This window comes from Sturnus vulgaris, chromosome 5 (assembly GCF_052056855.1).
Source record: "Sturnus vulgaris isolate bStuVul1 chromosome 5, bStuVul1.hap1, whole genome shotgun sequence".
In the NCBI taxonomy this organism is placed as follows: domain Eukaryota; kingdom Metazoa; phylum Chordata; class Aves; order Passeriformes; family Sturnidae; genus Sturnus; species Sturnus vulgaris.
In genome coordinates this window covers 21508572-21532999 of record NC_142247.1, presented here as the reverse complement: position 1 = coordinate 21532999, position 24428 = coordinate 21508572, and the positions used below count along the sequence as shown (strand labels likewise).

Sequence of the window (24428 nt, the reverse complement as noted above, 5' to 3'; positions counted from 1 at the left end):
TTTTAGAAAGTGCAAACTCGTTGAAAAATATAGTTTACTCCAGCAAAGAGCAATTTTTTTCTCACTCTTGTATTCACTTATGGAAGTAGAATAATGTATTTCAACTTGATTTCGTAGAAGACAGTAAATGCCAAACAGTCAGCCTAAGTGATCTGCTCGCTGATGTTTTATCAGTATTTTTGCTGAATTAATTAATTATTACCTCATACATGTGTTTCTATATTTTTAACTTACATAAACTTAGAAAAACATACAAATAATCTTCTAAAGAGAGAGCATGTAGTGACAGGACTAGGGGAATGGATTCAAACTGAGATAGGACAGGTTTAGATTAGATATTAGGAAGAAATTCTTTACTGTGAAGATGGTGAGGCACTGGAACACGTTGCAAGAGAAGCTGTGGATGCCCCATCCCTGGAAAGGTTTCAAGGCCAGGCTGGATGGAGCTCTGAGCAACCTGGTCTAGTGAAAGGTATGTCTTCCCATGGCATACCTTCGTGTGAGCTTAGGACTAGATGAACTTTAAGGACCCTTCAAACCCAAGCCATTCTATGATTCTATGATATAATTATTGAATTTTTTTTACACTTCTTTATAAGTCATTGCATATTCTAAGACAGTATAAAACCACGAACTGCATTGTCATGTATTTTAACAGAAACAAGCAATAGAAAATCACTGTGTACTTACTGAGCTACAGAACATGAAATTTTTATGTGAAATAAACAATACAAAAATGCAGGTAAGGTATAATATGCAATTTATTTCTAATAATCTTTTATTCTGTAGATAGACTGAAAATATAAAAAGGTTCTATAGTGCACACGAACTTACTAGTATACCCTTCTTTTAGGCAACAAACCAACTTTTCAAATATCATGTTAATGTACTGACAAAGCTTGGTGGAATCACAGACAGATGTTGTTTCACCTATTGATGTTACAAGGTTGTATCGTGTTGATGTTATAGGATTTGTACTGTAACAAGTCAAAAGAACATTCAAAGCTAGGCTGATATTTACAGTCCAGATGTATTGGAAATTGACGCAGAAAAAGTTAGTTTCAATGGCCATTAGAGCTCAATAATTCAATGGTATAAAAATGTCAATAATATTGAAATTCTTCTATTCTCCTCCTAAGCCCAAGTTTAAAAAATACTGCATATGTCCTGAACTGTTAAATACCATGTCATACTGAGAGCTGATAACACCTAAAAAACACTTGCATTCTGGCTTTTAGTTTCATGTTCTGGAAGTCACCAGGAAGAGTGGGAAGCAATCAGATCATTTTCCATCTAACTTCACAGGTCTTCTTGAAGTGTCTACTTCCAAGACTTCTGGTGAAATTAAAAATATCCCAAGCACAAACATGCAGAACTTTTTCCAACAAAGAATTCTAAAAAGGTTCTAGTACATAAGCTCCTCTTACTACCATATATATTTCAAAGATTGACAACTAAGAAAGCCAGAATTTTTGGCTTTTACCCTTCATTATTCTTCTTGTGCTTATTATCTGCATTAAGGATTCATATAAAATTAATAACCATAAACTTAAAAGAAGCCAAATATCTGCCTGATTTTCCACTTGCAGACAATTCAGTCATTTTCCTCTAATTTACTATAGTTATATGTCTGAGTCACATATTTCCAATATACAAATTAGCAAGTCACTCTATGCTGGCTTGGCTGCATTTGCAGATATGTTTAGTCCCACTTCCCTAATCCACACACAGAAGATCCTGTCATAAAACTTAGTTGCTAAATATTTACAGCTGATCATCAGCAATACTGTGAATAATTTCTTTCTTAAGGACATTGTGCCTGCAGTTGAAGAAGATACGTTCATGGTCTCTAGAGCTTCCATTAAAAAGCATATTCTCAGACAGCTTTCAGCCAGAAAACAGGGCTTCAGCATGCTCCAGAAGGCAAACATTGTAAATAATGAATGCTCCCCTTCCTCTTCCTTTCCTTACCTTTTATATCTGAGCTGACATCATATGGTACAGAATATCCCTTTGATCAGTTTGGGTCAGCTGGCCTGGATGTGTCCCTTCCCAGGATTTTGCCCATCCCCAGTCTAGTGAGAGACAGCCTTGGTGCTGTGTCAGTGTTGCTCAGCAGTATCCAAAATACACTGGTGTGTTATCAGCACCTTTCTAGCTACCAGTGCAAAGAACAGCACTGAGGGCTATAGTGGGAGAATGAACTCCATCTCAGCCAGACCCAGTACATGGGTTAAATACCCCATAATGCATTGAAATGAAACAGTTCTCTGACCTCTTGTCCTACCCTACAGAAAACATATTCCACATAAAATAAGTTCCCCTGTTAACACAACTTAAGGGCACAAGTTTGCTGTGGCTGTTAAGCTGTTCAATGGGTATCTCTTTCAACTTTCATATATCCTGCAGTAAAGCTATTAGGTACCTACTGTGTGGCATACAGGTTGCTGTCTGTCTACTGTGTGCTGTACTGTGATGAATCTATTGAATGGAAACTCTAGAAGTAGCAAAATCATGTTCTGGATAAAGCCGGGGGGGAAGCTGCAGAGTCTAATACGTGGAGTTAGAGAACTGGTTTGTGAAATACACAAAGGGAACTATCTTGGGATAGACAACCACACCTGACCTTTTTAATGGAGAGGAACTTATAGCAGTCTACTGCAGACAAGGCATGCCAGCTATAGTGCCACAGATGGGGATGATCCAGGATGTGCCCTTGTTATTATTGTAGAATTAAGACATTTCTGAGGATAGGTGTAGGTCTGTGCTGCAGTTCCATGTTTTGGAGATAAAGAAGGGCTTATTGATTACGTGCTGTCCTTAAAAAGGAAGCAAAAAGAAATTATTAAAGGAATGTGAAAGGAATTCCTCCCTTTGTGTACCTATAACTGACTATGACATCTCAAGCTGTTTTTGTAGCTAGGGAAGAGAAATGAGCATTTTAGGGGGCACAATTCATCTGACGTATTTCAGAAAACAGTCTTTTAGTGAGATGAATCAAGGTTTAGAAATATTTTTCTTCATTGGCTATAAATGGAGACTAAGTGTGACTAGCTTAGGTGTCTGTGTTTGGCCAAGCAAATGTCATTTTAAGAAGACAATGAAGCACAACTCCAATGAATTCTCAAACAATGGGGCATACCCAATAGAAATATCACCCAACAATCAGTAGTGGGGCAGAGGCCTGAAAGTATCACCAGGAACTTTGTGCATCTGTCAATAAAGTTATTATGTTTTCTTCTGTTGTAGTTATTCCTGAAAGTCTTATTTGAAAAGATGAAGCCATATCTCTTGACCATGAGCCGTGTCTCTTGGACTCACTAAATCTATTTACATTGTAATTCATTAGAAAAACATAGGGTACCGATATTTTATGAGTGTTTACAACAGTGTTTCTTGCCAATGCCGAGTTACACTTTTATTTTCCATGAGCTCTCTGTAATATCACTGGAGGTGAGAAGTCTCCACAAAAGGTGATTCAGAAGGATATTGCAAGGCTGGTGTTCAAAGGAACCAATTTGAGCAAAGTGGAACACATCATTACATAAGACTCACCATTAAACTTTTCCTGCATTTCAGGAGTTATTTAAATATAAGAGAGCCTACAAGTGGCAAAGCTAGGAAATTATGTAAAATATAGAATAAAAAGGAAATTATTTTTTTAACTTGCAATGGAGATTTTATTTCCTTTCTTTTTCTTTTCACTTTATTTAAGATACCATGGATATTCTGGTTGCTTTTCTTCTCCTTAAAAATGCTACACTTTGCACCTACTACATAGGTCCAACTAAAATTTTAACTTATCAGACACTCTTGTTTGAACTTTACTTGCAAAGAAATGTATTTTCTTCTAGTCAGAAACTCTTATAGAACTTTCTTTTCCCAAACTCTAAAATTGTCTTTTCCTTCCAAATGACACTGTAGCTGCTGGCATCATAAAAATGAGAAAAAACAGATATTGAAAGTGCACATTTAGATTTATTAAGCTTATTTTTTACTATATAGTGAGAAATTCCTTCCTGTCCATGTATTGAATTTAATTGAAATAACTGTTATATTTATCAACCATATTTTTATATATTGATATGGTTTAAGACACATGAAAGAGTCTTCATCATTAATGTCAAACAATATTTAACAGCTTCCTCAGAGGAAGAGTGGATTGGAATTTTAACTTAAAACACTCAAGAAAAAAATATCTAATATATTTATTAAAGATTTATTCACCCTCTGCTTCTAAGCTTTGATTATTTAACAATTTATTTGGAAAAATAAGGAATTAAAAATATTTTTTGTATTAGAAACCTTGATAAATAATAGCATTTTATTGCCATGGCTTGAGTTTATTTACAATAACTGGAACATAGAATAGTGGAAAAAGTTATTTAAGCCATTATTGATCATCAGGTTTGACATGTAGTAAGGATTAAAAAGCCTATTTGGCATACCTGACATGTTGACTATATTATCCAGCTGTTTTGTTGATTTTTTTTTTCAGTTTTGCTTTGTTTTGTTTTCAAGAAAGGCAAGGAGAAAAGCTTTTTGCTTAGGTTACAAAATTATCCCCGGCACAACCTAACAGATACCACCAAACAAAGTGTTACTAAAACATAAATTGAATCTAGAAGTAAAATGAATTAAACATCTCCTAGAAAAATGGGAAACTAATCTGCTGCAAGACAGAGGTAGTAACACCTTCTTCTCCACTTTCCCTTTGAATTATGGTGCATCAGTTTAATGAAATCAGGCTTCAGCTGCTCAGTGAATAGCAGAGATTTCCACAGGCACAGGACTGGGAGAGACGTTCCCTTCTCAAACAGAGCTAGTTTCACTTGGCAGGTCACAGAGATAAAGGGTAGCATGGCCATGCTCACTGAAAGCAGCTTTAGATAAGACGGTGTGCTTGCAGAGATCCCATGCTACTCAGCTTCGTGGATCTGAAATGCCTGTTAGCTTGGCATGAAGCTATTCATCCAAGGTCTCTTTTTACTCTGCCCAGAGCCACTTCTATGAAGCCTGTGGGAAATCTGATGATTAAAGTTGAATTCATCATCGTTGCAGTTGAAAGCTGCTAGTGCACCTGGTCTGCCTGCCCTCTATGAAGGATTTATTCACAAGGTCTCCAGACGAATATTAGCTCAGAAGGCAAAAGCGGAGCTGATACTGGCAACAGAGCTATTTACCCCTCCCACTACAGATCCTGCTTAGCTTGCCTGATCAAATTGCATTAGACTACAAGAAAACATTGCAGATTTTAGGTACCTCTAAAACCATCTTCCTTCCTTACACAGTCAATATCAATTAATGTAATTGATCAAGGCCAGACTATTCCACAAATAATACAGTCCACTCAACAGCAAAAAATTATTTTTAGCTCTTGCTAAAAACCAAACTAATGCAATCAGGGCTACTGTGTTTTGAACTCATGAACAGTTTTGGAGATATAAGCTGGGTTTCTGCTAGTTAGTCTGACTGTAAAACTGAAGCAGAAGATGACAAATTTTGGGTGTATTTTGTCCACATACTGGATTGCTTCTGTTGAAAATAAATTATCAAAACAGTATGTCTTGGATGTGACAATATATGAAGACACAAAACATTAAGGGAAAAGACAAACAAATACACCATTTTGTAAAGAATTTGTTTCAACTTATATACGGTTACTCATCAAAATTTACTGAAGTTTGTTGTGGTTTTGTTTTTTTTTAAATAATAAGCAAATTGTTGATCACACACACCTATCCATAGTTTTCTAAGCCTTCTCTACAAAACAAGTTATTTTATTGATCAGGAAGCTGGTGCCTGGGTGCTTATTGGAAAGTCTTAATGAAAATTTTGTCTTAGAAATAAATTAGTAGTATGGCTGGTGAAAACAAATTTTCTGGCACCTAATTTTCTAATCTATTTTATGTTATTTCCCAGGGGTACCATGAACTTCACAGATACATAGCTTTGTGCAAATATCTGATTTTATGGTAGAATCTCATGAGTTTGAGAGTTGCCCCTTAAAAGTTGGCCAACTTCCTATAAGGACTTTTTTCCTCTTCTGCAAAAGTTAAACCTAGTCTAAGTAGATGTTAAAGGACCCAACCATGCCATTAATAAAAAAATAATAAAATAATAACTAAAAAATGTAATTAAAACATTTGGAAGTCACCCTACAAAAATATTTAATTTTTGATCTTGGCAGTGCCCCCCAAATTCATATCATTATGTAAACTCTGTGAAACAGTATGTAAGGATGCCAGGTAAAAGCATCTTTCAGTACCTGGACATTATATCCAACACCAAGAGTATCTTCTCAGAAGTGAATACTTACCACAAAAAATGTCACTCATTCCTAACCAGATAAAATCTCTCAGGGCTGTGCATCTCTGGTAATGCTGCCTTATGACAGGCTACAAACATTGTGAAGCAAGAAGAGGACAGAGAACTACTATTGCAACTCAGTGCCTAGAACTCCCTTTAAGGTTAAGGTTACATCAAATTATAGGTTGAAATTAGTCACACATATATGGAACTGAATGGAGGCTCTTTGGTTTTTTTACTTGAGGAGGTTTGCTCCACATCAGGTTTACAAATAACTAAATGATTGTAGATGACACTCCTCCACAGGGAGGAGTGGCTGATATGCCACCGAGTTGTGCTACAATTGAAAGGGACCTTGACAGGCTGGAGAACCGGGCTGACAAAAACCTTGGGTGTCAACAAGGACAAGTTTAAAATCCTGCACAAATAACAACCCCTTAGACCAATATATTCTGGGGACCACCCAGCTGGAAAGCAGCTTAACAGAAAAGGACCTGGCAGCCACAGCTGACATGAATTTGAAGAAGAGCCAGTAATGTGCCCTTGAAGCAAAGACTGTGGGGAAATAACAGAAGATTGGCAAGGAATATCATAAACACACACTCAAGTGACTTACAGCTGGGGTGTCAAAAAACACATATATCATATTAATTGCTGTTTAGCCTTGTGTGTTTGACAAGCAGAACATCTGTGTTTAGATAATATAGGCCTGTGATAGGCTTAGAGACACCCTATCAAACATTCTGGAGATTTATTCTCTGCTGCAAGAAAGATCAAGCACAGCGGTAAACTATGCCTGTGCAAATCCCTGATACACAGGCAAAACCAGCAGGTTCAGTGACCCTCTGACATGGACCAAGCTCTGCAGTGCCTGCAGCTCTGCTTGTGTGCCTGGGTGCTTGTTTGAGGGACCTCAGCTGGTGGAGTAACAAAAGTAGATGTACTCTGTGCATTTTTGTTGATACTTTTATGTTTGCTCCTTCATCCTGCCTGTGCTGACTCACACAAAGGTAAATGGTGTCCTGGGATCCTTAGACAAAGCACTGCCAGCAGGGAAAGGATTGTGCTGTACTCGGCACTGGTGAGACCTCTCCTAGAGCGTTGTACCCAGTTCCTGGCTCCTCAGTAAAGGAGAGACATGGACATGCCAAACAGAGTCCAAGCAAGGGCCCCAAGGATATTTAAGGGACTGGATCATCTTTGCTGTAGGAAGGGATTGAGATAGCTGGGACAGTTAAATCTGGAGAAGATGAGGCTCAGATGGAATCTTACACTGTATGTGAATACCTGAATAGAAAATGCAAACAGAGCCAGCCAGGCTCTGACAGGATAGAGTTAATGGGCACAAATTGAAACACAGGAGGCTCCCTCTGAACATCATTTACTGTGAGGGTGGCTGAGCACTGGCACATGCTGCCCAGAGAATGTGTGTATCCCACTCCTTGCCTGTACTCAAAAGCTGTCTGGACACAACCAGACACCTGAGGGCACCTTATTCCAGGCAGTGCTACACAGACACAGAGAATGGAACAGATGACTTCTAAAGGTCCTTTTCAGCCTCAACCTTTCTGTGATTTTGCAGTTCTTTGAAACAACCACTCACTTCTCTATTATGTGAGGCTGCAGAGTGTGCTGACAAGAAAACCTTGAACTGATTCCATCAGAATCAGATGAAACTTTATCATCAAGAGAAGTCGGCTTTGGTCAAACATTTCTGTTCATTCTTTTTCTCCCCAAAAGATGTTTGTCTCTGTCTCAGTGCAATTCTATTAAAACAGGGTTGTCCATGGCACTTGACAAGCTCTTAGCTCTAAACCTTAAAGGCTGTGGGACATTGAGGTATATAAGTTAACACATGGAGGAAGTGTTGCTGAGACATTAGCTCATGTAGTCTGTGCTTTGGGTGAAGGGACTGAGGGCTGAGGTATCTTCACACCAGAATATCCCTCTGGTTTATTCTTGCTGGTGCCTACTAGACTCAAGGAATTTGGTTTATCTGATAGTCTGTAGCTTCTCATGATCCCAGTACTCTCATACTGTATAAATGTACTATGTGACAGCTATTCATTAAAGGTTTATCTTCTGTTGAATCTGTCAATACTTGTGTCCATGTATTCCTTCCATTAATTGATGAATCAGTTGATAAAATCTGGGTGTATATGTAACTTAATGTCGTTCCTCATCTTTCTAAAAATTATCTTCTCTGAATGATGTCCAGTACTATTTTCAATGCACAGGATTTCTCCCTGTATTACTGATGCAGACTTTTACCCCACTCCTGTATCTCTAAAAGCTTCTAATCCCACTCTCCCTGGATATCACAGTTATCTGTTTCTTCCCTCTGCATGCCCATGCTGTTTTATTTTACACTCTGCTTTGTCTCTGCGGAGCAGAAGTTCAGGGTTATTTGAGGTTTCTTAGTTATTTTTTTTTTCTTATCTTCCAGGCTTTTTCCACATGCCATTAACTCACTGTCTATATCATTTTTGTAAAACCCATATTTTACACTAAGACCTACTTGAGAAAATATATCCAGTGATATACAGCCATCCATCCAACAATGGATTAGATAGTGCTTTACCATCTAAGTCAATGCAACTTCACACTTCTTAGTCATCTCTTCCCCTTCATTAGGCTTGACTCTTCCACACCAGAAGAAATGCCTTACGTTTTGCTCAGTGTTACAGACAGAGTTTTGTGACTCCATTTTATATCACTCTGAAGCTGTCAGACAGGAAACACTTCATCCATCAACACCTGCTTTGCATTTAAGCTCTTTGCTTTCCTGTATTGTTCAGTAACTTATCATCTGTTTCCTCCTCAACTCTCATCCCTTTTCCAAAACTGTTGGGGTCTGTATAAATCTGTATGCTACATTAGTGTTTGAAATAATCTCTCACTTTCTGTAGATCAAGGATAATTATGTCTTTCAAATTCTTTTCTAGAAGCTGCTTCTTTTGCCCATCCTTTATCAGTTTCAATTTTGAGTAATCTGCCTACTAACCTTTTTTAACCTCCTGTATGTAGAATCCAGATTTCAGATTATATGATAATCTTTAAACCATTTATTTAAGCATGTGTAGTCACAAAATCTACTTATGACTAGGTTAAAAGCTGAGCTCCTCTGGATTTGTTAACGTCATTCTGAGTTAAACTTTCCTTTCCTTCAAACTAGTTTTTATTCCCCTGCCAGTGGCAGCTAACACCCTGCCTGTCAGCCTTAAACATTTTATATGTACATTCAGGCTTTCAGTAAGACAGTGAATCTGCCTGGGAATCTATCTGAGACCCATGGAATAGCCTATCCATGACAATTCTCTAGGACACTACCCTCTGTAGCTCAATTCTACATCACAGTTTAGGATTTGTTTTTTTTAATCTTGTATAAGAAAATCACTGCACATGCAAAATGTAATAATAACCTTGTAAAAAATCTGTTTTGCTTTGGAGTTTTCCCTTTTTGTTTTTTTGGAAGTGCTTCCTTTGTGACTTGATAAAGATAACTGAATGCAATCCTTAAGGTATTGTGTGCAGCCTTCCAAAAAGAAAACCTGGAAAACACATTCTAGAAGCTTTAAGAGCTGCAAGTAAAGCAGTTCAGTGACAGAGTGGTAGAATGGTACATGACAAAACTGAGCACTGAGGTGCCTGCTTCTGAGTGTTGCAGTCAAATCAGGGATTACAATAAATTTCACAAAGGTTTTAATAATCCAATCATGTTACTTTTGTGTTATCTTAGATAATAAATGTGGCAGTAGATCAGCTCTACCTCCAGAAATATGGACTCTACAGTGACAGATAAAGCTACATGCCTCATTTGAAAATATTAAAATAACTCAGTTGCCGTTTCCCACAACCATCAGTACCTCTGTAAATAAGCAACTTTTTGAGTTGCTGGGGCACAGCACTCGAGCTGACTAGAATATAATATGACCATGACCTTGTAGATCCATCCCTGTACAGCTGTAGATACAAGCAGATTAACTATACTGGTGAGGTAAGGCTGCATCCTTAACTCGTGTGGGCATCCTTAAGGCCAAAGTAACACCACAGGGCCTTTTTATGTATCTGTTTATGGAGCAAATATGTAAGAAGAGTGATAATCTCTAAAAGCAGGAAAAAGCACAAATCCCTAGTATTATAAAAAAGTGATGAAGAATTAGAATGGATCAAATATGAAGTGATTTACCGGAGTGAGTGTGCATGAATGTGGCCTAGAGAAATTATTCTATGGATGGCAAAAAATATTTTCCTCCGGAAAAAGGAAAATAAAGAAAAACAAATCTTGCTTTATATAACTTTTTCCTCTTGGGAATAGCCATATTGAAATGCAAATTCAATTTTGTTTTAAAATTTTAATAGATATAAATTTAAATATTTTAATTTCAATTTTTGGTTTCAAGGAGTTAACTTATTAAAATAGTCTTTCTGAATGGTTATTTTGACTTATTAAAATAGTCTTTCTGAATGGTTATTTGGAATTTAGTTTTTAAATTCTTTAAATTCTTCTGAGTGCTGCAAATTCTGTAAGAGAAAACCTCACATTATCATGTCAAAATCAATTATTGACCTGTTACACAGATTTCACACCTTTGTAGATCCTATAAAGAACTGCATCTACACACTGTATGTCATTGCATATTTTGGCTCATCACCTCACTGTGTATTGTTTTAGAAAGTCAAAGGAGTTATAATTTCACATTACCATGTAAAATTGCACATGTATGTCTGATAGCAGCACATACGTGTACATAGAGATCTGTGGTTTTACCAATTCCCTCTCTAGAGACTGAGGAGAGCAATATATCTAATTTCGAAAGGAAAAGATTTATAATTTATGTATGTTTATTAATTATTTTGTTTGACTGCTTAATGCCAGCTTTATGAAACAAATTGCATTTATACCATTCAGATAGCTACTTAATTGTGCATGAATAATGAAGGCATAAAATCTTCAAGCAAAGATGTTCCTTCAGAATTGAATTATGAATTGAAGCCTTTTTTTTCAATATCAAAGTGAAAGACTTTAAGTAATGGTGAATAGTCTGCTCAGATGGTCTTAAAGAACATCAGAGGTCTCACTGTAGGAAATTCTGAGACCATTTTTCAAAAGATGAATGACATTACATGGGGGAAAAAAAAGGTAAGATTTATTTTATTTTTTTTTTCTCTGCAAATTTCACTGGTGCAGTGTTGTACAATGCAGTCCACAGACTGGATGCAGAAATAGAAGAGGAAACAGCTCTAGGGAGGTGTAAGGAATTCTGCATGTACATATGTATGATCCTGGGCACGCCCTTAGCTAGAGGCTGACAGTGTAAGGATGCCCAGCAGCAGATTCGGCCGAGCTCTGCCCGAGAGCACAGTGTGAGCAGCAGGATGGGGACAGTGTGAGAAACAGGATGGGGACAATGAGCAGCAGGATGGAGCACAGTGTGAGCAGCAGGATGGGGACAGTGTGAGCAGCAGGATGGGGGGACAGTGTGAGCAGCAGGATGGAGGCACAGTGTGAGCAGCAGGATGGGGAACAGTGTGAGCAGCAGGATGGGGGGACAGAGTGAGCGGCAGGATGGGGCACAGTGTGAGCAGCAGGATGGGGACAGTGTGAGCAGCAGGATGGGGGCAAAGTGTGAGCAGCAGGATGGGGGCAAAGTGTGAGCAGCAGAATGGGGGGACAGTGTGAGCAGCAGGATGGGGAACAGTGTGAGCCGCAGGATGGGGGACAATTGTGAGCAGCCGGATGGGGGCAGAGTGTGAGCCGAAGGATGGGGGGCACAGTGTGAGCAGCAGGATGGGGACAGAGTGTGAGCAGCAGAATGGGGGCACAGTGTGAGCAGTACAGTATGAGCAGAAGGATGGGGGGACAGTGTGAGCAGCAGGATGGAGCACAGTGTGAGTAGCAGGATGGAGCACAGTGTGAGCAGCAGGATGGGGCACAGTGTGAGCAGCAGGATGGGGCACAGTGTGAGCAGTGTCCGGGGCTGGCACGGACGAGCCTGCGCTGCCACCTGGTGCCAGCAGCGCTGTCACAGCCTCCTCAGAGCTGGGTCTGTCGGGGCGCACCTTCCTTGGGGCACCCTTGCCTGCCGTACCTTTAGTTGATATGGACCTACCAGGAAACCTGATGAACAACAAACCCCCACTGGCACAATGTTTTGCTTTCAGATGTTTCCACGGGCAAAACGGTGATGTAATGGTTCTGTGTGCAAGAATGCAGGTGTTCTCTGAGTGGTGACTACACTGCGCTCTCCTCTCTGTACATCAGTTTTAGTCCCGACAGTCTTATGTTCCTCTAGCCTCATCTATGTAATTCCCTCTATATTTATTCCTAATCTAACATGGGAATGATCTAATACAGTATGACCCTTGGGGACTTCAGGCAAGGCTCAGGGCAAAGATGGGGGACCTGTGTAACACCACAGTCCATCCAGCAAGTATGTTACACCCATTCATCCTGTAACTGAAAAAACTCCACATTTATTTATTTCCAAGTTTGTTTGTTTTTTTGTTGTTTTTTTTTTTTTTTTTTAACCCAAGGAAAATCTAATATGCTGACAGTGACTGCAAGCACTCTAACCCAGAGTAACTGCATTTTCAATAGTCAGGATAGTTAATGCCACTAATATGAGAAATGTCGGTATTTAATCCATCCCGTGATCCTCTGATTGGTTTTTAAAAGAGTGTAGTGGTTTGAAAATCAGTAAATGTACTGAGAGAAGAAGAAGGGAGGGGGTAGGAGAGAAGGGGACATTAAAAAAAAAGAAATAAAAATGAAATCTAAATTATATGTGTAACACAGTCTTTTCTAAAGCAGGGACAATCTTTCATTTCCACAACAACCTTCTGGAATCCATAGACAACTAGCAACCACTGTGCTGTTGCAGGGTAGTTACATGGGTATAAGGAGTATAGGGAGACCTAGTGTTTAGAGATTCATGTCCCTAACACCTCCTTCCTGAGGTTTATTTTCAAGGTCCTCACATATTAAGAAAAAGGAAACCCTTGATGTAACTTTCAAAAAATATCTGCACCGGGGTTTTAAGCTTCAGAATAATGAGGTTGCTGTAATTCAGCCACCCTAAATAAAGACAGACAAAAATATATATTGTTACTGATTCCTTTTTTCTCTTCATGCAGCCTGTAAATTGGTTTTATTCTCAACATAATGAATATAAAAACATTCTGTGTGCAACCAGCCCCCATCTTCTGCAGTTCATTTCAAATCTATAGATTCCTTGCAATTACTAATTGCATTACTGATATTTGATATATTTACCTCATGGTTGTCTAGAGTCTAATGGACTCATATTTTATACTGTTAAATGTGTTTATTCAGTTTGGCAAAACAAATATACATTGGATTTTGTCCTTGGGAGATTTTTTGTTATTACGACAGAAAATTTTCTATATGACATGACAAATAATTTATGGAACTCCTAATATGGCCTACTTTATATCAGTGTAGATGTCCAGCACTTTCAAAAATGAAGGTATTTAAGTGCAGGGTTTAACCATTGCATGTATAGTGTTTTTTGCTACTTCACACAAGCTAGCTTTAAAGTCTTCATTTGTATATAACTTCTATATATTAAATTCAATTGAAAAATTATGAATTGCTATGGAAAATATTCAAAATATGGGTAAGAACATAATGCATAAATAATAAGTATATAGTCTGATGTTTTGCTAATAATACCTCAGAGTTTGGGCAGTGAGATCTTTAATTTAGGCCCAAATCTTGTTCAAACATATACAGTCCTACACAGATTAGTGTTTATAATTTGGTGGACAAGAACTGCATTCATCTTGTTTTGCACAGTAGAATGACTAAAATGAATATGCAACACTGTGATATGACTAGACAGTCCTCTTTCTTGATCTTGAACAGAAATACTGAGGGGCTTCAGAGTCTTTGTGCCACCCTTATTCGATTGATCTAGTTGGGTTGGTAAGGATTTCTCAATCTGCTTGGATGTGTCTGGTTTAAGATAGACACCCACCCTTCTGAAGATGGAAATAATACCTCCACTGGGGGTTTTTCCATCCTATTACAGAGGCCCAAAGCTAAAGGATGTTTTACAGTCTTGCTAGTGCTTTTTCACTTCAGGGAAGGTACCTCATTTGTTCCTGGAAACTCTGGTATACAGAATTCTTCTACTGGTAACAACACTGTGTCATGCAATAATTTCCTCCTTGTCTGTTGACCCAGCCTGTCACCGGGAGGAGACACAAGTACATGGGGGAACAATGCCCAGCATCATCTCTAGCCACCAAGTTGGGATCTGACAGTTATGCATAGCAAACTAAACTGTTGACACACTCCTGCCACAGTGACAGCATAAGCCCACTTTAAAATGGGTATGACAGTAGGTTTGTGTTTTTTCTTTACTGACAAAAAAAGAAGCTTAGTTTACTTAAACTAAGTTTAGTTTATACTAAGTTTGGTTTAACCTTATAGTTAAGGTTGCATATAAAACATGAAGATGACAATGATTAAATGCAATTAATGCTGCCTGAAAGTGCAGTCTATGTGTCAGAAGGGATTTGATACATGTGAAGGTAAGTTTAGTTGTTGTCATGCTCATCAGGTGGACCATTCTTGTAATACTGTGGTTTTATCCATAGGTGACACCACTGTATGCAGTTCTTCACAAGACACTACTTGAAATATTTTGATAAAATGAGATGCTTGCGGAAACGATCAGCAGTGTCGTTCTTAGGAATCCTTGTTGTTTGCTTGCTGTTCATGAACTTGTACATTGAGGATGGTTATGTTTTGGTAAGTTGAGAAGAAGTGATCCTGGAAAAACAAAACAGTAAAACATCCCTAGTAAAAGAGTAAATTGCTGAGGATAAACTACATCTGACCTATTTGTGTGAGCTGAGAGCTTGTTTTACAGTATACACTGCAAATCTCACATCTGAATGCTACATTAAATGCTATTATAGAAATAAAATTATAAAAGAAAATTTATACCCATTCCATCTAGTTTAAGCTCCTTGCATAATTAGTTTCATTTTCGTGAGTTTAATTTGTGTTTTTCTTACTTTTTATAAGTCAGATTTTAGTCTGATGGGTTCAGTGCTACAGCATTAAAAATTAGACAAATGAGATCTAACATAAGTTTATGATTTTGAAAAAAATGTCTAAATATTTATGTTAGGATTTCAACAAATAACCTCCTGGTATAACATAACATACCTCTGCATATAACATACCTAGTTATTTGTAAACTAGGGGTGTTTCAGTGCTGAATGACAAGTGAATCCTGGAGACTCAATTAATGGATTGAATTTCCAGTTCTTTGGAGATAAGACTGGTCCCAGTAAAAGAACATAGTAGTTGAAAAACTAGATCTTGAAAATAGTAAAATGACTAAACTGAATTTGTTATATTTGTAATATGACTAGATAGTGCTGTCTTTATCTTGAATTGAACAGGGACAGTATGGATTTTCCAATATTTTGAACTGTGAATTCTGATCTCACTTGTGTCTGAAGAGAAACATAATGGTACATCAAAAAGTGTAATACACAAGTAGTAAACCCCTTACATTATTTATCAGAACCTATATATACATTCCCAATTATTTTAATTTAAAATAAATATAAAATTACTTATAAGAGTATTGTAAATATTTACAATATTAATATTATGCTAATACTTTCTTAAGCCATTGAAAAGATAGCCCATGCTTGTAGCATGTTACTCCATCACAGACTTTTCTTGGTTATGATTAAATTTGACCTGGCTTATCACTTTTTTTTTCCTAGTGGCATTTTCTCTAATGTTTCTTCTCTGTTCACTAATTGCTTCAAAGTCTCCCAGATGTTTCTGAAAGTGCTTTTATTATCACTGCTAATGGTGTTCCTCTTGGCTTGTTTTTGAAATATTTTCCTGTCCTATTTGCCAGCTCCCCAGATGGCTCCATGTCTTATTCTTAATTTGCTCTTTCCCTCCACCTCTTTCATAAATTCACTCTCTTTCATTGCTTCTCTCATCACAGTTCTGGCATGTTTGCATTCATGTAGCTCTCAGCCAAGTCTCTTGCCAAGTCTCCTGAGAGTTCTTCCAGGTCTCTTGATACCTTTATGGTCCATCAAGTGTTTTTCAAGTGTGTTAGGATTTTGACTTTTTAGCTCATTTATTTAGTTTTGTGCTCAAATTTCCTGACCCTGTCTGACAGCTCCAAACACACCATGTCTGGTGTGTTCTCTCTGCTGCGGTAAAAGATGAGCAATTTCAGTGTTTGTGGTGAAGAGAAATATACTTGGGGAAAACTTTTGAGGACATCAGGCTAACCAGTTTCCCTCAGGGAATGAAAATCTGAAAGTCCTCAGAGCCCCAAATGCTTTCTGAATTGCAGCCAATCTCCTTCTGGACTATCTTCTAAAGTTAACTGGTAGAAGGAAAAAAACTGGCCCAGAGTTCCTCCTCAGTCTCGGGCATCAGGGTGTGCAAGGGGTCGTGGTGCTGGTGTCTCTGGCACCAGATGTAAGACAAGTGGTCTTTTTCAAAAAGTTAGAGCATAAAAATGACATTTATTTTGGCAAACTTTAAGAAGGGAGAAGAGAAACTTTCTGGTTATGCTCAAAGGGTCTCACATGTCTAGAGAACCTCCTCACTTTTTTCTGCAGGGCATTTTCTGGAGAAATGGAAAGGGCCCATGTGGCAAGATAGCTGAAGTATATTACGTAGAGGGTATGCAGTTATGGAGTGCTGATACATGTGTATTAGAAAAGCAGTTTAAGGTGCTTCATCTGCAGTGTATGTACTACATTTGATCAAGCATTTTGAAGACATACTAAACTAAAATATACCAGATATCACAATATACACGGGGGGATTTTATACCTATTCAGAATTGTAAGTGGATTGTAAGTGAAGCATGTGTTCTGTACTCTTCTAAGAATACTGATCACTATTTTGGGCACTGTGCAAAGAGTAGCACTATGGTAGTTGGCACAGCATCCTTAGCAGAGCAGGGTATCTTCATAAAGGGTGGAGAACTCTTGCACTTCACTTTATGGCACCCACAGGAAACTCCCAGCAAATACTGGAATATAAGTTAGAGGTTAGTTAACAGGTGAAAGCCAAAATCATTCTAGAAAAAGCTAGAGAAGAACACCAAGGAGAATTAATGAAGCTCCTCAACTTCACTGACCTCTACATAGTAGTCAGAGATAGAAGAAATAGATTTTAATCTTTTGAAAAAGTCCAGATTTCAATTTTACCCGTCATTCAATAAAATAATTAAATAGCAACTATTAAGAAGAAATGTTAGCCACAAAAGTCATTTATTAAAGGAGAGGGGGAAAGGAAAATTTTTGTGGTCAGTTTAGATATTTTGCTTGTTAAAATCAAAACATTTTCTTCTGACATTGTCTATTTCATGTAGAAAAACCTCAGCAGAATAAGTTTCCATTCCAAAACCTTATGAAACAAGGAATTTTGGTGCTCCATTCTGGACCCCATGACACAATGTTATGATATTAAAGAAAGAATTTTGAAAAAATAAAGTTTTTGGACCAGCCTTTTTCCTTTTCCATCTGATATTTTTCATGGAAAATCTCCTGAAGTTTTGGTGTATTTTCTTTCTAGATCATTGAGTTACATTTTAATCTTGAACCTGATCATCAAACTTCATCTCATAATTTATGAGCAAATGCAAAGTGGCACATAAGCACTAGAGAGAAATTACTCAAGAGACACTGAAGATCAAGAGAGTATAACAGTGCAGGTAGATGTCACTGGATGTCTGCCAAAGATCTTTACTAAGCTCAGAAGTGGATTATTTACTACTTCTATGCAAGAAAAACAATGAGCTATAAATGAATGTACGATCAGTTTACAGAAATATTTCTTTGTGCTGTAAAATATACCTTTGACACATTTTTTAATATTTATGCCATTAAATATGTGTGCTGTTTACTGTTTCTGTGGTTGTTCTTGCTAGCAGCAGTACAATTAGTGTACAATGCTCCCATTTAATGACAGATCTGGAAGTTTAAGTGCTTTAACATATTGTATATATCAGAAGAAATGAACACATTCATACATGTGCCTGTCATCAGACTAAAATCAAACCAGTTAATTAAATAAGCATTCCTACTTTTATATTCAGTCTTCACGACCTGTTAGATATTTTGCCTTTTCCTAAGGACTAAGGAACAGATTTTCCCTGAGGCTCAAGTGGTGTTATGGATAGGGCACTACTGATAAAGCCACTCTTTCCCTTCTGTGCCTTTACTATGACTAGGGAATCCTCTTGGAAGAAAAGGTCTGAAGTAGGAGGCAGGAAGAGGAGGCATGGTGATAAATATACCTTTTGACTATGCTATCAAAAAGCATTCTCCAAATTCAGAGAAACTTTTACTGTCTGCATGATCACATTCATTTCTTTTCATAATAAATCTGAGTTGAAGTTTCTTAGGAAATTGCCAAAATGAGCCAGATGCCAGGATTTAGATTTGTCTTTCCTTTGCAGCAGCTTTGGTAGATTTTCTAATTACTGAAAACATTTTTTAAAAATCTTCCCTGTATCTGTGAAAATTCTCTTATCTGTTGAGTGATGTTTTCCTATCCCTCTTTTGAATACCACAGCATTTGTTGGCCAATAATTTCATGTTTGCTGCTTTTCCAGAATTTTATGCAAAGTAATTTTTTTTCTTTTCCTTTTACGGTAATCTGAAGGTTTATGTTAGAGTTTCTGTAGCCAAAATGTATGATATTCAGTAATGCTTGTTGGTTTGGGGGGATTTTATATGTTTGCTTGTTTGTTTGTTTTTTGTTTTAAATGAGGTGACATCTGCATGCTTTCATGAAAGCTGAAACTGAAAAATATTATTCCTGGAAACCTGCCTGTCTATGCTTCCTCTCTAGTTGGCATTCACAAGTGTGTTTTTCTCTGTCTCTCTCCCTTTTTCGTTATTTTTGTTTTCCCACTAATAGGAAGGGGACAAGCAGTTAATCAGAGAAACAGCTACGCACCAGCTCAGCCCAGAGCGTTATGTTCACAGTTTTAAAGATTTGTCTAATTTCTCAGGATCTATAAACATTTCCTATCGCTACCTAGCTGGCACACCTTTGCCAAGGAAAAGTAAGTAACTGCAATTTGAATGTTGCAAAATGAGGTAATTTTTAAAAGGGGTGAAATCCATATAGTCCGTGTGGTATTTCTATGTAAGAGGGGCTGAGTTAAGCAGTGACAGTCTCAAGAGAGGATGTGGAACAGCTATCATAGGCCATTCTTGAGGGGCTGCTAGTCCAGACCTAGCAGTGGTTGCTCCACAGCCTGACTACTTTCTGACCAACTGCCTGACTTGTAGATATCCTGCAGGCAGCCCCTGGATGATCTGTGTGAGCATAGTTCCATGCATCTCCTCCCAGGCAAGAGGAATATGATTGAGAAAGCAGAAGCAAGGCAAGTGCTGGTGGTGATCTGCAGCCACCCTCTGAGACCATACTGTCAATCTCTGTATAACTGGTAAATCCAATCTTATGTATGCTTGACATCACATAGATACACCCCTCGCGTCCACCATTCTGCCAGCCCAGCAGCTGCAAATGGACCTCCTTGCTCCTTTAGCTGTGCTAAAAAGGGATCTGAATTGTGCTACTATCGAGACAGTAAAGGAGGATTCTTCTCACAGCCATCTGCAGATGGACTATTTAGTTATTCTTATTTCAGCCGTGGTTCAAGACTTTCCTCTCAAAGTGAAATACAACCATACCTAGACCTTAGGCAGGTGTCCTCTGGGTTCCTGGAAATCAACCACTTCCCATACACAAACAAGGCTCTGAAGTCCAAGCCCAGAAGGTAAAATAAAATAATATGTGAGTTGTAGAAAGCTATAAAGTTTGTTGAAATTAGATTTGAAAAATTTGGGGTTCTGTAGGCAGCGTAAATGACTTCTGGGGGTTGTACTTCACCGAATAACTTCATTTTGAGCAAACTAAAGCCTCGAGGGAAACCCTGAATCACTATTAGAGCAGTCTTTTACAAATGTCTATATTTTAAGAAAGTTGGGATAGGTTCAACTCAAGTACACCCTGTCAGTTATAAAGTCTTAACATTTTTTACATCAGAAGTTAGAAAAATAGAGACATATCAGCAAATATCTGAAAAAAAATCCTGATTTGGAATGCTGGTAAAAATACCATGGCAGTGACTACAAAACATCAGAGATTAAATTTCTTGTTTTGTAAGATATACCTCTGTCTAGAAAAAATGTAACAGCATTAAAAATTATTTGTACAAACAAGGAGAAAAATTCTACTTTAAAACAGTGTATAAATTGTATCTTCCAAGAGGGTATTCCCTGTAAAATGCTTAATGAGTCCTGAAAGAGGGTTAGGAGAAAAAACTACTAGCAAGGAAAAACTAGACAAATTCACCTAAAAATGAACACACTGAGAAATAATTATCCATGCAAAATTCATAAAACTGTAAACTTATGCACAGATGTAAGTAGACTTTTTGCCAGCTTAAAATGAAAGTTCTTCTTTTGGTAGTTCCTTGCTTTCAAAATTTGGTGTGAATAATTCCTTCGTAATCCCCTTTCTTTTAGCAGATTTACAGCCTTATCATTGTATATACGGTTTTGTCTGCAAGACATAAATGTACACATTGCTTTGGCATTTGCCCAAAGTAGTCCAATGTGCTACTCCTTGAAGTAAACAAGTGAATGTTTAACACAATGGTGTCCATATGTCTATTTGCTTGCAGTATCCTACTTCCTCAAGAAAAGGCAATAAAGGTCCTTTATCACATGCAGCTTAATAAATTCACATTCCAAATTTCCCAGTCTTCACCATTCACAAGGTTTATTTAATATAAACACAGCTCTGGAGAATATCTTTGTGGTAAAATTGCTTCCAATATCAGATACTCAGTTTTTGTTTGAACTGTCTTTTGTACAGGATATCTTACAATTGGACTATCCTCTGTAAAACGGAAAAAGGGAAACTACTTGCTTGAGACCATCAAGTCCATATTTGAGCAGTCAAGCTATGAGGAACTCAAAGAAATTGCAGTGGTAGTACAGCTGGCAGATTTTGACTCGGCCTGGTGTGAAGGGATGGTCCAGGATATTTCACAGAAATTTGCACATCATATAATTGCGGGCAGATTAATAGTTATCCACGTCCCTGAGGATTACTATCCTGTATTGGATGGCCTTAAGAGAAATTACAATGACCCCGAGGACCGTGTGAAGTTTCGATCAAAACAAAATGTAGATTATGCTTTCCTGCTAAACTTTTGTGCTAATCTTTCTGACTATTATGTGATGCTTGAAGACGACGTCCGCTGTTCAAAGAATTTTTTGACTGCTGTTAAGAAAGTAATTACCTCACGAGAAGGATCCTACTGGGTGACGTTGGAATTCTCCAAGCTGGGGTACATTGGAAAGCTTTACCATTCTCATGACCTACCACGACTGGCCCATTTTCTATTGATGTTTTACCAAGAAATGCCTTGTGATTGGCTGCTCATCCACTTTCGTGGGCTGTTAGCTCAAAAGGAAGTGATACGTTTTAAGCCATCCCTGTTCCAGCACATGGGATACTATTCATCTTACAAAGGAGCTGAAAATAAATTAAAGGATGATGATTTTGAAGAGGAATCATTTGATATCCCTGACAACCCACCTGCAAACTTGCACACCAATATGAATGTATTTGAAAACTATGAAGCAAGCAAGGCTTACAGCAGCATTGATGAGTACTTCTGGGGGAAAGCTCCTTCTACTGGAGACTTCTATGGGATTGTTTTTGAAAAGCCCATTAAAATCAGTAAAATTAAAGTTGTCACTGGAACTGAAGATCGGCAAAATGACATTTTACATCATGGGGCCCTGGAAGTAGGTGAAAAGATTGTAGGCAGTAAAAAAGGAAGACAATGTATGACTTACTTGAGACTAGGGGAGTTCAAAAATGGGAATTTTGAAATAACAGATGTAGAGCACAAAGTTCTGTTTGATATTAACTGCATGAGAATACTTGTTACTAAAAGTCAAAAAGAATGGCTGATCATTAGGAGCATCAGTGTCTGGACTTCTCAAACACCAAACCAATAAAGCAAGGCCACCTGAGAAGGTACAGAGTGCATACAATCAACTGGGTCACAACTGGTGCCACTCCCCAGAAAAACAGACACTTCCAGCTCTTCACTAGAGACACAGAATGTCTGGGGAAATCACAAAACAAGTAAAAGCAATTTATTTTTTACCAGTTTGGTCAGGCAATATACAAACATTTATTTGTTGAAAATTTTGAATTTTATAGAAATCAAAAGGTTCTCAAACCTCTCTTGAGATCTTTAAACCCTTTTTTATTATTATTTCTCTGTAAGAGAGATTTTGTGGACTATATAGAACAAAAAAAACCCATCTTATAATTGCCAAAAGGTTTAAATATATGATTATTATGTTGTGAAAAGAAATTGGATTACACCTTATGCACATAAAAATTTAAAATCTTATGGTAGTAAGCCTTTGTATTGTAGTTGGTCATGTGTTTCTTTTCCAGGCAGTTGTGACAAGGAGATCTGTCCTGAAACAGGCAGTTTACTTTTGAGCACTGTAAGAAAATAATGTGGCTAGTCATTGCAACTTCTTGTCAAAAGGGAATGTATAAAATTATAAATCTGACATGAAAATTATGTAAAAAATAGATAATTGCATCTCTTATTCTGTCTCAACAAATATCCTTTGTTCTTTTTCCTGGGTCCTTTCACTGAAACGAGCACTACTTGGATTCTATATTACCTAAGGGACCAATTTACTCTCCTTACTTGCTCAAATTGCCTCACACCAAGAAAGCCTTCTGCTTGAGTAGCAATGTCAGTATCTAACCCAGGTACCTCAAGAGCAGCACTGTTCTCTTAGAGAGGCATCTTAATAGATCTCAGCTTCAACAATTTCTGTTCCTTCATGATATGGAGAACTGCCCCTGAGAAATTTGCAGATAACTGAATATTACAGCATGGTTTCCAAGGATTGTCATACTTTCCTTATCTACGTGTCCAGTTCATGCATGATACAAATGCAAAGTGTACTGGGTTAATCAGTTAGGAATGAATGTAATCTCCAGTCAGTCCTGGATGATCTGTAGTCAATACAAGAGATACAAAATGAAGAATCCTAATACAATGAGAAATTAATGTTTCTGAATTAGGGTTTTTAGGGGTGTTTGGGGTTTTTTTAAGTTTTCTAATTCTGATTTTATTAGTATTGTAGACATCTTCCCACTGCCTCTGGTTATTTCCTATAAACATATTTTGCCTGACTCTAGACAACAAGCAAAAATGTTCCTTCAGTCCACATGACTTCAGTGTTATTCTGGGCTTCTAGTGCATCACACTGGGAGGCTGTATAGCATGTGATTTACATTATATGCATACGTTTAGATTAACATAATCTATGGAGTTTTTTCCTCTAATAAATTCCCTAGATTGTCTCAGTAGACACACTGAGAAATGCACGAGTAGCAAGTGTTACAGAGATGAACATTGTACTGTCAGTCTCATGAATACTGTGCTTATCATCTGATTGTATGCAGGGGATTTTAGTTAAACGTGGAAGGCAAGAATTAAATTTCAAGAATGCTTGCACTGACAACGAGTGAAGTAGCTATTGAACGAGTACATACAAATCTAACATGGCTATTTCAGAAGGATAAATTATTTTTAAAATCTACACATAACATCAATGCAATTGATTTTCCTCGTTCATAAATCTGGATAAATTTCGGTCCAGCTTTGGCAAACCACCCAATACAGAGGTAAGGTATATTGTGAAATAAATTTTCTGATATATTCTTCTACATAACTTAGAAAAACATCTTTTTCCCAATGAATTCTTTTCTTCTTTGTTCCTTAATACACACATCTCTGTGTTTTTATATACATATCTTTAATCAAATAGAATAAAAGTGTTCAACTTGCAAAGGAAAATTAAAGGTCTTAAAAAAGAAAAAAGCAAATACATGCTAATCTTAAATTACTATAAATACTTATGAAGGATTTGTTTTTTAATGTTGATATTCCACATTTCAAAAATAATTAGCTGATAATTAGTTATTAGTCAATCTTCTTTCTTTTTAAAAAAATAAGTTG

At 37.4% G+C, this 24428-nt stretch overlaps 1 protein-coding gene across 13 annotated transcripts in view; it reads left to right on the top strand.

Moving 5' to 3' along the window:
* Nucleotides 1-23001, top strand: part of MGAT4C (MGAT4 family member C) — a 314940-nt gene extending 291939 nt beyond the window's left edge. For 11 of the 13 annotated variants that reach the window (XM_088165020.1, XM_088165022.1, XM_088165026.1 and 8 more), the window contains 3 exons: nucleotides 14935-15088; nucleotides 19262-19409; nucleotides 21233-23001. In XM_088165020.1, coding sequence (XP_088021146.1) covers nucleotides 14948-15088; nucleotides 19262-19409; nucleotides 21233-22389 — 1446 coding nt within the window. In that variant the 5' untranslated portion in view covers nucleotides 14935-14947 and the 3' untranslated portion in view covers nucleotides 22390-23001. Of the gene's footprint in view, nucleotides 1-32; nucleotides 473-10780; nucleotides 11738-11810; nucleotides 15089-19261; nucleotides 19410-21232 lie in introns of those variants that run through there. The other 2 variants (XM_088165030.1, XM_088165027.1) reach the window with 2 other exon arrangements.
* Nucleotides 23002-24428: the final 1427 nt, after the last annotated feature.